The sequence below is a fragment of the Hibiscus syriacus genome, unplaced genomic scaffold (assembly GCF_006381635.1).
Source record: "Hibiscus syriacus cultivar Baekdansim isolate YM2019G1 unplaced genomic scaffold, ASM638163v2 tig00110503_pilon, whole genome shotgun sequence".
Classification (NCBI taxonomy): Eukaryota; Viridiplantae; Streptophyta; class Magnoliopsida; order Malvales; family Malvaceae; genus Hibiscus; species Hibiscus syriacus.
Genome location: NW_024062764.1, coordinates 4323561 through 4338839, shown reverse-complemented (window position 1 = coordinate 4338839; position 15279 = coordinate 4323561). Strand labels below are relative to the sequence as shown.

At 30.7% G+C, this 15279-nt stretch overlaps 1 protein-coding gene across 1 annotated transcript; it reads left to right on the top strand.

The window, feature by feature from the left end:
* The first annotated feature begins 9774 nt into the window (after positions 1–9774).
* Positions 9775–11247, top strand: LOC120129534 (aspartic proteinase PCS1-like). Its single transcript, XM_039147000.1, has one exon. The coding sequence runs from the start codon at positions 9827–9829 to the stop codon at positions 11162–11164; it is 1338 nt and encodes a 445-aa protein (XP_039002931.1). The 5' UTR covers positions 9775–9826; the 3' UTR covers positions 11165–11247.
* Positions 11248–15279: the final 4032 nt, after the last annotated feature.

Genomic DNA, 15279 nt, shown 5'->3' with positions numbered 1-15279 from the left:
TATAGAGTAAAATTTCCAAAAATGCCCTGCACTGCAAAAATACCAAGATTACCCCTAAAAGTGAAAAATAACCCTTAAAGGACATACCTGACCAAATTACCAGAAAAGATACATATGTTTAGATTGATCAAAATTACTTAAATATCCTAAAGCTGTGAAACAACTAAAATAACCTCAAATATTCAAATAACTAAAATACCATAAACCCTAAAAGAATTAAAATACCTTGAACTCTAAGATGACCGAAGTAACCTCGACTGTTAAAGCGGCCCGTTATCCTAACGACTTAAAATAAATGGATGTCCTTGGTATATTTTAGAAACATCAATAAACCTAAGTCTTGTATCGCTATTTAAGGTTAATCACGACCCAAGTACGTCGGCCATTCTGGATATTGTCGCATTCATAAATAAATTAAACCACCACTGAAATATTTGTTCGCCTTGTAAAGATCTATTCGATGTTGATTATAAAAGAGGTTCGTTCAACTAGTGCAATCAGTACTGGGGAGGGAATATTTGTGAAGTATTTTTGACCCAAATGATTGGCAAGTATCGCGGTGTTGGAATCTGATTAGTGAACTTGACTCAAGTCTGATGATTCAATATAATCTTAAATATTGCAAATTTTCACCCAGCCATTGTTAGGTTAAATTACAAAGAATTCTCCAAGAATCAAGTGTCCAAAACGCACCTAATTGCCTGAATAATGGAATTACTCTAGTTATATATGAATTTTAAATTATTCTGTCGTAAGGTTCCTGAATACTTTCCTGATGCATTTGAATCTTAAATGGTACTGAAGTATCAATTCCTAAATGTTTGATTAGAGCCGTTAGTAATCGAAGTCTTTTTGTATAGGGACAATGTACTTGAAATCTGATCAATCTACAGAAATTCTACGTTTTCCCTTCTTGATAACGATCAAATACCTCTGAAAAATAACTGAATCTTTTGGTGTATTCGCTATGTGCTATATGATTATTTTATCTGTTTTGAAATGTGATTTTATGGAATTACTAATTTACTGATTTATTGATATATGGGTTGACTAATTATGTACCATAAATATCTTATATATGTTATATGATTACTTGTTTTCACTGGAAGATATGATTATGTCGATTTATGGACCATTGGATTCACTGCTTATGGGGTGAACTTTTTTATTGAGATACTGTTTTAAGTAGGATACTAGAGTATAGAGGTTCAGCTCTAATCAAGCTGGTAATTCCATATTGACCCAAGACATTCCCTTAGGTTGGCTCCTAGGTCCATTTAGCCTATGGTAAGTCCTAATGGATGCAGTTTTAGGGAACTGCATATGGTGTATGGGTGGAGGGTATTCATGTGATTTAAATTAACTACATAGCCATTTTTACAATATTCTACTGGATCATGATTTTGATATTATAGGGTACTACTAAATTTGATTTATATTGGATATTATATGGGAGGAGTCTGGAGTACGGAGGTTCAACTCTGATCAAGCTGGTAATTCCTTACAGACCTAAGGTGACCATTGGATAGGCTCATAGTCCCCAAGGTACTCTCTTAGGGTGGCTCATTTGCTTTGTGCTTAGGATAAGCCCTTATGGATGCAATTATGGGGAACTGCATATGGAGTATTTGGATGGAGGATATTACAATGATTTTAAAAAAAATTGTTTTACTGAAATAAAATATTACTATTTATAATTTATGATTTTATTTATTTTGGTTTTGTGGGAACACACTAAACATCCTATTTCGATCTCCTGAACATGGTCCTCTGAACTGTAAGCTTCATGTCTTTTACTTGAAGAAACATCAGTGGAACCTCAGCTCATCATAAAAACCTGTAGAAGCTTGAATCGATAAGGAAATTTTTATGCTTGCCTATTATCTGCATGTTCTTCAGCATCACTTGGTAGTTATGTATTACTAAGCTTCCCAAAGCTCATTCTGTTAGTTACAATTTCAGGTTAAAGAGTTTGATTCTTTGCTTATACCGACATCAGTAAAAGAGTTCCACTGGCGTTACTTGCGGAGTACGGTGCATGTAATTAGGGGACATATAGGTTGTGTTCTATTTTTATATTCGAGTCTGAAACTTGTGTTACTACTGGATATTAGTGGATTTTATTTTAATATATAAATGATTTCCTGAATTTGTATTTTATCTATAATTTATTTTACAGTTTTAAATGAATTAATAAAAAAAAATTAAAATTTTCCTGAATTTTTACTGTGGGTCACTCCGGTGGGCCTAATGTGACACATCGGATCGGATCAGGTCACCCGGATCGGATCAGGTCACCTGTATCGGTCTGAGGGCGTTACATTTAATAAAGTAATATTGATTTAATTATTCAAAGTAATAAAATATATTTTCATTCTATAAGGGTCTATTTTTTTAATTTCGCTCAGTGCCCCTAAATGTCTGAGACGACTCTGGTCTTGGGTTTGAGCACCACAAATGTCATAGATGTGAGCATTCATTGTCAAATGATTGAAAGTTTTTAAATGGAAATTGTCTCGTATTTATCCCAGATTAATTTTTAAAAAATAAATATATTATATGAAGTTGATAGCGGAGCTAATATAGTAGGGTTATATGAGTCTCGAGACTCACATGAAAAGTAAAACTGAAATAATTTTAATTGAGTTTATTTTCTAATTTAGAAGGTCACGTGAAAATAATAATACATAAGTTATATTAATTTTTTTAAGTACAGAAACATATGGTGCTTTTTTACCATAAAATTATATCCTCAACTTTTTAAAATTTTATAATTTACTTTCGGTCCCTAAAAAATTCTAAACTTGGCCCATAAAACTGTTGGATCTGACCATGGCTCATCCTTTTATTTCTTGTTTGAGTTTCATTAAATGATTGCAATGGAAGTGACCAGTGACCAGCAATTGGCGTTTTCCTCGGTTCATCATTTTAAATATGTTAATTAAAACTACCTAATGGTGATGACAATAGGAAATGCTGTCCCGTAATTATTCCGAAAAAAATATTATTATTTTTATTTATCCTAAAATCTAATCTAATTATCTTGTTGTGGATAATGACAAATACCCAATCACACATAAAAAATTTAATATACATAAATTTACATGAACACAGACCTAAATAAAAAATTATAGACAAAAGAAAAAAATATTATAGTTAACGGCATATAATTTTATATTAGAGGATAAATTTATAAAATTTTAAATAAAATAGACTTATAAAAATAAAAATAAATTTATAAAATTTTAAAGAAGATAAAAATAAATTTTAAATATACAAAGAAAGTATTTAAAACATAAAGAATTTAAGACTTCTAAGAGTGACGTTCCCCACTCGTAACCTCTAAGTTTATCCGTAAGTACAGTAACAACAAATTACAAGAGAATTACATAAGAGTGTATTAAACCTTAGAATTTTAGATAAATATATATATATAGGGATGGATATGGGATCTGAATCTGACGAGTTTCAACTCGACTCGATTTTATCGGGTTAGATTTTTTTTTAAAAAAGTTGGATTCGGGTCAAGTTGGGTTGGGTAAAGGGTGTATAATTTTCAGATCGAGTGGATGGTGTATAATTTTCTGGTCGAATCGGGTACAAGTTTTATCTCAAATCGGATTTAGGTCGAGTGAATGATGTATAATTTTTGGATCGGATTCGAGTCGAATGGATAGTGTATAATTTTCGGGTCGAGTCAGATTGACCAAAAATCCGACCCAACCCTACTGATGCCCATACCTATATATATAATTAAAGATTTGATTTTTTTTTAAATTGAATCAGATAAAGTTCGAAATACAAATTCATGGGTTATATATAATTAAGATTTGATTTTGTTAATTCTCAAAACAAGATTCCTCAATTAACATAAATTAGTCATGTGAAAATCACAAGTGACCTAAAACAACCAAATTTGTCAAAGGCTACATAAGACGAATTTAGTGGCAGATATTCCCCCAAAACATAAATAAATAAAAACTGTGTCGTATTGTGGCGAGCGATGCATGCATGCCTTTCAATTAAATATAGCAATAATGATTTGTGTCCGTTGGTCATACCACTTAATTGAAACAACATTTGTCTTATTTCACTACGTAACTTGGCTTTAGGGTTTTGTCTTATATACTTTTGTTAATTGAAAGAATAATTATGAAACATTATAGTAAACTTTGTGCTGTTGGCACAATCGAAAATGTCAAATAAATAGATTTAAGTATAATTATGATGTACTTAGATAATTATATAAATTATGCTGAATTGAGTGTAATTGGAGGTCTTTAAATACATTGTTCTAGGAGAAAATGAAAATTTATACAAGGGTGAGCTATCTTATTGATAACTTATATTTGTATTTTATCTAATTTTTCTCATTAATTTCAAAAAATATAATATGTGGTCACTTTCATCTTTTATTTAACTAAGATGTGGCCACCACGAGATAACCACCGTTAAATATATATGAAGACGTGAGATCAAATACGTTTAAGCATTTAATATCCTCTAATTTAAAAATAAAACGAGACATAAGATCTCGACTCAAACAAGATGAATCAAAAATTATTATCACAACTCAAATACCTCCCAAACCAACCTCATGTGTCAAATGATTCTCTATTTAAAATATTATGATCAAATAAACCTTTAAAATTATTTTAAAGGTTGAAAATACCCAAGTTTTCAAATAAGGACTCGCTTGATTAGGGAGTCATTTGGTTTTTGGGACAATTAAAGGATGTATTTATATATTAGCCAAAAAAGAAACTACCAAAAAAATTTGTCATCTACGTATACGGTTTCTTTCCAAAAAAATGATTTACTTTCAGGAGAGTGGGATAATTTTTCTTCTTCTAATAATTAATATACAATCATATTAATTCAATAAATAGTTGTTAAATAAAAGATCTAATAAAACTAAGAATGGAAAACTTAAAGTAAATAACTTAAATCTTTATACGTGTGATCAAACAAGTCTTTATTTAAAACAAATCAAGTGAATCACTAATTTGAATCGTAGATCAAATGAAGTCTTATTTTAAAAACTAAATTTGACTTTTTCAACGTTTAAAACCCAATTTAATACAAAAATACTCATTTAATCTTTAGGGTAAAGTACACAAATGATCCCCTAACTATAAGGAGCTGCTTTGTTGAGTCCTTCAACATTTAAAAGTTATAAAATGATCACTCAACTATTCATATGTTTCAAACTCGTATTTTCTTTTTAAAAATTAATGATTGTTTGACCTAGACATTATTATACTAATTGTTATATGAAAAAAATCAGATCCCATAATTGTTTAACTTGTATTTTGTGGATTGAGTCTCCGTTTACATTATATCGTGAGACAGAGCTTGAATATTATATCGTCGAGCTAGTACTTGAAAGTAATGAAGGTACTTGTAGACATTATTAAGTATGATTTTATAATATCTCATTCAACATATTAACGTCTAGCTCAAACAATCATTATTTTTTTAATGAAAGAAAGATAAGTTTGGAAGATATGAAATGTCAAGAAACTATTTTATAACTTTTAATAGTTAAGGGGTTGAATAAAGTAATATCTTACAGTCGGGGACCATTTGTGTACTTTACCCCTGATATTTAATTTGAATATGCTTGCTTGATTTTGTTTGCTTAAGTGGTCAACCATGATGAGACTTGTTGACCCATGCCGTGCATGAAAACAACCCTAAAATGGACAAGCGTTGAAAGGAAAAGTAGGCAGCCAGCTAATGAGCCAACAACTATCGTTTATTGGACCCCACCTTCCTTTTTAAACTTCTTTCAAATCAAGTTTGAAAATGTGAGCTTGATTGTCCTTTAAAATTAATACAACGTTTAAAATCTATTTGGGAAAATTACATTAATGGCTACTCATGTTTGATTAAGTGTACATTTTGAATAATATTTTAAAAGATACAAATATGATCACTGACATTATCAATTCATTACTATCGCTGAATCATTAATTATTGTTAAAAGATGACCAAAATATTTTTTTTTTAAAAAAAAACTTGTATTTTCATTTTCTCCTTTAATGAGTTGTCATGTTATCATTTTATTGTTCCCTTAATAAAAGTTAATGGCTTAATGATTATTGCATAATAAATCGAAAATATTAGTGATCATATCATAATTTTTTAAACATCAGTGATTACTACACAAACATGGTTAGGGGTGTAAATGAACATAGCATTCAGTGAACTATTCATATAATGTTTATTTATGTTCGTTTATTAAGCTAAATAAACGAGTATGAACAAAATTTTTATGTTCATTTAATACACGAACATATATGTGTTTGGTTCGTTTATGTTCACGAATAAGCTCGTTTATAAGTTCATTAAGAATCTCGTTTATAAACTCATTTAAAAGCTCATTTATTTTTATATTTTTAATATTAGTGAAGGTACATACTAAATTGAATATATGGTGAAATTTGGAGTTTGAACTATGAATCATAAGAAGTTTAAGCACTAGTTGTGTAGTTTTACCATTTCGCTATTATTAACACAAAAAATCTTTTATCGTCGCTCTCTTTTCTCTTTTATTCTAAACAAACATGTTTGCAAATGATAAACGAACGTCAAGCGAATATGTCCGTGAACGATAAACGAACAATAAACAAACATATTCATGAAAGCTAAAGGAACATATAAACAAACATGTTCACAAATATTTAAACAGACGTATTCACGGACATTAAATGAACACGTTGACGAACATTAAATAAACGAGATGAACACCTTAAAAAATAAATAAACGAACATGAACAGGATACTAAAAAATTAAACGAGCATGAACCGAACATTAACTCATTCAAAAATAAACAAACGAACATGAACACAACCTTATTTGTTAAGCTTGGTTCATTTACACCCCTTGGTTGGCCATTTGTGTAATTAGGGTTGTAAATGAATTGACTCTAGCTCGAGCAATGTTGAACTTGACTTGTCTTGACAATTTTCAAGTTGAGTTAAACTTAACACAAAAGCTCACAACTTAATATTACCAAGCTAGATTCGAACATGAAATTAAAAATTGAAGCTTAATCTGAGCTCGAAAAAAACTTGAATTCAAAATATTTTCATACTTAGCTCAATTGAAGCTCAAACTTGAGTTGTGTTCAAGCTCGATCTTGTTGTCAAACTTAAACCATAAGTACATGAAAGTTTATTTAAATATATAAATGTTTGAACTCGAGTTTGAACTCATGACCTCTAAGAAGAACAACCTTCCCTTTTATCACTATGATCACTTGATGAGTTCAATATTATTATTTGTTACTAATAGTATAGTTTTTTTTTATATTAACTATTATTACCTCTTTTCTTTTGATTTTTGTTTAGTCAGTGATAACATCGATTTTAATATTAGTTGTCGATCCTCGGTTATTATTTTTCTTGTTCTTTTCATTTTATATCATTTATTTTTCTTTTTTCTTGAGTTTTTTTTTAATTTTAAATAAGAACCGATGTATTTGTGACACGTTTTTTTCTGGCTCTTGTGGCACATTCTTTATGGCTTTTGGTATGTTTTTTTGCCTTCCTTTACGGTGGTGGTGGTGCTTGCACAAAGATTCTCATGACATTTATTTCTTTAATTAGTTTGTCAGTGATCACGTATTGTCAAATCTCTTTTTTAGTAAAAATGTTGTTTGACGATATAGTCATAATTGTATAGTGAAATAGCCTGTCAAATTACTTGATTCACTCACCACTCCTTTAACACTGTAAAAATTATCTTGTTCGACAAAGACAATGATTAATGATAAATAAAATAGATTACTATAATGTGTGATTGGATTGATAGCTAAAATATATTATAGCATTTGATTGAATTGATAAATAAAATATATTTAAAATTAAACCAAAAAAAAATCGACAATGCTAACCTATGATTAATGATATGACTTAAGCTGGAGGTATATAAGTCTTAAAAAATTATAAAATTTATTGTTAATACATGATAAAATTTTCTTTTGACCCTTAAGATGATGAAATTTCATACTAAGTTTATACTTCTCTAATATTTTTTTTATCTTTACAAATTTAATACCAAGGAAAACCACAGTTAAGAATGAAATAAATGTGAATTTATGACGGATGAAACCTTTGCAAGTAATGAGAAACCCCACATATGTCTGGAATGCAGAATTAATTACCTAGCCCAAGGCTTAGAGATATTTTATATATGGTCTAATTATGCTTTGGATATTGCTCTTTTTATATTTTAAAATTTAGTCCCTCCACTTTGATTCCATAAATTTAATTTCTGTAACAGTTTGATTCCATAAATTTAATTTCTGTAACAGTTTGATTCAATAATTTAAATCCGAGTGACGAAACTGTCAAATTGAATGCGAATCTTTTTTTTTAAAAATCCCACATATTAGACCCATATATTTTAAAATCTTTTTAAATGTAGAGGGACTAGATTTTAAATATGCAAAGAGTATAACAACTAAGAGCTTAATTAGACCCATATATTCTCTTACGGAGGTACAATTTGCGTAAACTCATACGTACATATTTCCCTGTTACAACAAAATTTAGGTGAAATTTTTAATATGGTGACTGAAATTATAAATGTGGAAAAATTACAAAACTGAAAAAGTAAAATACTAATATTCCGTTAATTTTTTTTATTTTAAACAAAAATAAAATACTGTATATACGAAATATATATTTTAAATCAAAATCGAATTAAGATTAAATAGATATTCGGATTTTAAACTAAAATTGAAAAGACAAAAATTAGAACTTTTTTATTTAATTATTTAAAAATTAAATTAAGTTGATTACAAAGTATTATATATTGTAAATATTTTCAATCATTTGACAATGAACTTTCAATTATCTATGTTGCAGTCACTAGTGTTCAAACATGAAATCTTTAGAAATAACAACTATTTCTTTAAACATTGATGTAATTTGGATCATGCAACTATTTAACGCTCTAAACAAAACTAATCCGGTTAAAAATTTTGGGTAAAATACATAAATGATCCTCTGAATATAGAGTATTGCTTTATTAAGTCTCTGGAATATTAAAAGTTACAAAATTATCCTCAAACTATAGAGTGTTTCTTTGTTGAGTCTATCAACTATTAAAAGTTACAAGATGGTCACCCGACTATTCATTATGTTCCAAACTCATCCTTTTTTGTTAAAACTTTGATGATATTTTGAGTTGAACGTTAATCTACTAACTATGATATAATAAAATTTGATCAAAGAATCTCAAACAACTATCATATCATTGTCATCCGTCTAATTAGGCAACCACCAATTGTTTAACAGAAACAGACGAGTTTAGAACGTAATGAATAGTCAAATGACTATTTTGTAATATTTAATAGAGGAAGGACTTAACAAAGCAATATTCTATAATAAGAGGATTATTTTGTAACTTTTAATAGTCGTGGGGCTTAATAAAATAAAACCCTATAATCGAGAGATTATTTGTTTACTATACCCAAAAAATATTTATAGTTAAACTTAATCTTAACAAAATGAAGATGGTAATTGTTGGGTGACATACATGCACATAATAGATGGGTAGGAGTATTGTTGAAGATCATAAAAATGGTGGCCACCATTTTAATTATGATCATAACAAGATCTAACCGCTAAATTAAGAAAAACGCGTCTTCCTTCACTGTACATATATCCCTTTTCGATCTTTTTTGAATCTCCACTATCCCCTATTACTCTTCACACACACACACATATATATATATATATATATATACACCCCACATTCATTTTAACCACCCACCACCACCACTCTTCTTCTTCCTCTTTCTTTCAAACTTCCATGGCCAAATTTCTCCCCTTTCTCCTCTTCTTCTCTCTTTCCTTGGTCGTTTCTCAAGCTAAACGGAACGACACCGTTTCCATCTCGTTTCCCCTCACTTCCCTCCGTTTCTCGCCGGACATTAAAGCTCGGACTTTGAATCCTTCTTTAGTTTCGGTGAGTAGGCATGCCCCGAGGCGTCAGCCGAGGCAACGGCCGGCAAAGTCTTCGTCTTCGGCGTATAATTATAAGACGACGTTTAAGTATTCGATGGCGTTGATCGTGGCTTTGCCGATTGGGACGCCGCCGCAGACACAGCAGATGGTGTTGGATACCGGCAGCCAACTGTCGTGGATTCAGTGTCATAAGAAGGCTCCACTGAAACCGCCGCCGACGGCGACGTTTGATCCTTCTCTTTCGTCGTCTTTCTCCGTGGTGCCGTGTAATCATCCTCTTTGTAAGCCTCGAATTCCCGATTTTACCCTCCCGACGTCGTGCGACCAGAACCGTCTGTGTCACTATTCTTACTTCTACGCCGACGGAACACTCGCCGAGGGTAACTTGGTCAGAGAAAAGTTTACCTTTTCGCGTTCCCAGAGTACCCCCCCTTTGATCCTCGGTTGCGCCGCCGATACCAGCGAGGACAAGGGTATTTTAGGAATGAACATGGGGCGGTTCTCCTTCGCTTCACAGTCCAAAATCTCAAAGTTCTCCTACTGTGTCCCAACTCGTCGGAGTCAGCCCGGTTCTTCTCCGACCGGGTCGTTTTATCTCGGCGAAAACCCGAATTCTCACGGGTTTAAGTACATAAACCTCTTGGTTTTCCCTCAAAGCCGGTCCATGCCGAATATGGATCCTTTGGCATACACTCTCCCAATGCAAGGGATACGAATCGGGGCCAAGAAGCTACCAATTCCGGTTCAAGTATTCCGACCCGACGCCGGCGGATCGGGTCAAACCATGATCGATTCCGGTTCCGAGTTCACTTACTTGGTGGACGAGGCGTACAACAAGGTACGTGAAGAGGTGGTAAGACTCGTCGGTCCAAGGCTCAAGAAGGGCTACGTGTACGGCGGAGTAGCAGACATGTGTTTCGACGGCATTCCGATCGAGATCGGACGGTCCATGGGCGACATGACGTTCGAGTTCGAGAAAGGGGTGGAGATCACGGTGGACAAACACCGTATCCTAGCCGACGTTGGCGGTGGTGTCCACTGCATGGGGATCGGACGGTCGAACATGCTCGGGATCGCGAGCAACATAATCGGCAACTTCCATCAACAGAATCTATGGGTGGAATTTGATCTCACGAACAAACGAGTGGGATTTGGTAAGGCTGACTGTAGCAGAGCAGTATAGAATTTTTTTTTGGGATCTGTAATCATTCGTACGTGCATGGGGGGTGAAAAATATCTAATCGGACGGTGGAGATGAAAAGATGGGAGAAAGGGAAAGTGTCACGTGAAGAACACGGGGTATTGTTTTAGGGAATTATCAAAAACAGCTGTTTCTCTTTAGGGCAGTTGCATGTACTTCCCTTTCCAGTTGCAGCTGCAGTGTTGTCTGATACTCGTAGAGGAAGTTGGAATGGGACACACCTTTGTATGTGTATGTGTGTGTGAGAGAGAGGACTAAGTTAGATTTTTGTATATATGAGGATATATATAACCTTGAGTTTTCGTTAATTTCATCTGATAAAATGAACGTTACATTGGAAGTGCCCAGAAATCTGAATATCGTTCTATTTGTTACTTATTTCAAGGATTATGTTCACCTTAAGGAATTTTGTATCATAGGACTGTAAATGAGTTAGCCAAGTTCAATTATTACTTTGATCGACTAGATTCAAAAATTTACAAGTTTAAAATTATCAAGCTTAATTCAAATTTAAAATCAAAAATTAAATCTTAATTCGATTTGAAAGCTCACGAGATTGAAGTTTTTACAAAATCAGATCTTATATTGTATTAGAAAAGTAACACATAAATGTTAATATTATTAAAAATTAATTTTAAAATTTAAAATTTAATATATTAAATTTTTTGAGTTGTTTGTGAATTTTTCGATTTGGGTATCAAGTAGCTCGTTTCAGTTTGTTAAGAACTCATGTTGAGTCTATTTGATTTGAGCTTTAATTGAGTTTTTGATTTAATTGAAATTGAGTAGCTCGTGTTCTATTTCGTCTCATTAAGTAGCAGAGCCATATATATATGAGGGGGGCACATACCCACCCTAAAATACGGATTTTTTTCCATTAGTTTCTTATTTATTGATGTATGCTTAAAATTTTATTTACACAACTCTATTAAAACATTTCGAGTTTCATCCACATAGAAAAGGTGACAATAGAATTAAATTAGGGTAGCTGGATGATATAACAAAAGAAAGGGATTAGATTGATTATGGTCATCACAAAATTCACCAACTTTCGTTGTCATTGTTATGGGAATGGATATGGACAGCTCTCCAACCAATGGTAATCATATTTGTAAATATTATGATAATATTAGAAAAGATGCCCTATCTACCCATTCTATCTTATAATTGGTAAAGTTTGGTACTTTACTATTAATTATCTATTTTATAGTTCAATCCCATCTTATCCTTAAATCAATATTTAATTGGCATGGAATTATAAGCAAATCAAAAATGTTATTTGATAATTGAGTTTGAATCAACTGATATGATATTATTTTTATTTAATTAATATTTTAAATAAAACTTATAATATTATTTATCAGGAGATCATTATCTTCTTAAAATAAATGTTTAATAGGATATGAAACGTTAACACTTATAAATTTCAGGACCTCTATTTTCATTTTTAATGTGAGGTTAATATCTTTTACCTTTATGAGGCATGACAATATGTGCATTTTATATGATTACAGAAATTCATTTAAATTCAAATCAATTTGTATCATAATATTATAAATAATTATAATTAAATTTTGAAAGAAACTTAAATAACTTTACTAAACAAATTTCAAAATAAAATTTAAACAGTAAAATAAGATCAATTAATTCAATTAACTTATTATTGACTAACATTGGCTTCTGCTAGCAGAGTAAATTAGATTGAGAGGGTTAAAATCGCCTCTGCAACACTCAATTTAGATTATTCAATTAATAAATCGGATATCATATTACAATCTTTCACGTTGAGACCCAAAATTGATAGAGATAACAATAATTCCTTTACTAAATGAATTAATTTAAAAAAATATTTAAATATAATAGATGACAAGTGTTGTTATATTAAAGAAAGTAATAAATATAGGCAACGACCCTAGATTTTACGAGGAAAAGAGGTGGGGTCGGGTTTTGTTGGATGCATGCCAAGTGGACGACAGCTCGTTTCAACTCTTTCGCCCACTCTGCCATTTTTGCTCTCTTATTCCTGACACTTTTTTTTGTATAAGATATATTAATATTTCTTTAAAATATAAAATTACTTGGAGCTTTTACATGAAAACGCATAATAAAATATAGGATAAATTATGCATTTAGTATATAAATTATTAGTTTTAATTCATTTTAGTACATAAACTTTCAATTCCTTAAAAATCATACCTAATGTTTAGTTTTTATTTTATTTTAGCAGCCAAACGTTAAAAAATTTATGCGTTTAGTGTCTAAGCTTTCAAAAAATTTCAAAACTTAACGTTAATTTTTTAACATGTATTAAAAATGAAACAAAAACTAAACATTAACTATGATTTTGAAAAAAATGAAAGTTTAGGTACAAAAATAGATCAAATTAATAGTTTAGGTACTAAACACATAGTTTACCCTTAAATATAAGGTAAAATACACATATGATCTCTTTACCATAGGATATTGTTTTGTTGAATCTCTTGATTAATTTTATATTCTAATCCCGTCTTTTTGTTTTTGTTAAAAAATGTCAGACGTTTGAGCTGGATGTTAACACGCTGACTGAGATATGATAAAATTTAATTTTAGAATCATTGAGCTATGTTTTTTGGATCAAATTTTCGTTTACATAATGTCGTCGAGCTAGTACTTGAAATATCATGGTGTTCAGCCAGTGCTCGAAAATAACATTAGTTCATTTAGACATCATTAAAATATAATATTATCATATCTCAGTTAGTACATTAATGTCTAGTTCAAACGATCGTCAAATTTTTAAAAATAACGAGTTTGGAATATATCAATAGCCTAGAGACTATTTTGTAACTTTTAATAGCTAGAGGGCTCAACAAACAACACCCTATAGTTGGAAGACCCATTTGTATACTTTACCCTTCAATATATTTGTAATATACGATAGAAGTATTTAAAAATAGATTAAACGGATTTGAATTACAGTAGGGGAAAAAGAAAGGGGGTGGGACAGCGAGGCATGATGGAGTTAGAAGGTAAGAAAGAGGGGCACACAGCTGTCAAAGTGAAAAAAGGGTAATGCAACCTCTCGCTTTCTTTCTAATTTTCTCGAAAAACTAACGCGCACGCCCTCTTTCAATACTAAGTGAAGCCGCCCCCCATTTCTTTTGAAAAAGAAAATCTCATGGTAATCGGAGAGAATTTGAGCCCTAGTTACATGAAAAATAAAATCGTAACTCAAAAAAGTATACGTTAAGTTTTGATTTATTTTAATACCTAAACTTTTAATTTTTAAAAATTCATATTTAATGTTTAATTTTTATTTTATTTTATTACCTCGCCTTTTAAAACTTAACGTATAATTTGCATGTGATATTTTTTTATGCATAAATTGTATCATTCATCACTCAGTTTTCTTCTCACTCCTATTTTAGTCACTAAAATTTAAATTTTTTAATTTAATTACTTAATTTTTAAATTACTCCTAATTTAATCACTCAAACTTTCATTTTTTTTTAATTTTTAATTATATATTGATAAAATAATAATAATAATAATAATTTTATGTCACATAAATTATTAATAAAATAAATTAGAGTGATTAAATAAGAGTAATTTAAAAGTTGAGTAGTTAAATTAATTTTTTTAAACTTTAGCCAAAATAGGAATGAGAAGATAGTTGAGTGAGGAATGATGTAGTTTACCCATAAAAAAGCAGTGTCATTAAGTTTTAAAAGATAATGCAGTAAAATGAAACAAAAACTAAACATTATATATGATTTTAAAAAAAATGAAATTTAGATATTAAAATGGATTAAAATTAATAGTTTAAATACTAAAAATATAATTTACTAAAAAAATATGGCGTACGATTGGAGAGCCTAAGTCCTTGGTGTGTAAGGTCTTTGTTGCCAAATACTTTCCAAGGGGGAATGTCCTGGAAGCCAAGCTTCGAAACAAACCATATGCAAGTCAATGCAATTATTAGGCCTTGAGAAAATTAATTAATTATTTCTTTATGAAAAGAGGCCATTATATTAAGAGAAAGCATAATTAGGATGGAATACATAATTGCAAAAGGTAAAAGAAACCTAGAGGAGCTTGGGTTTGTCTAATGTAGGGAT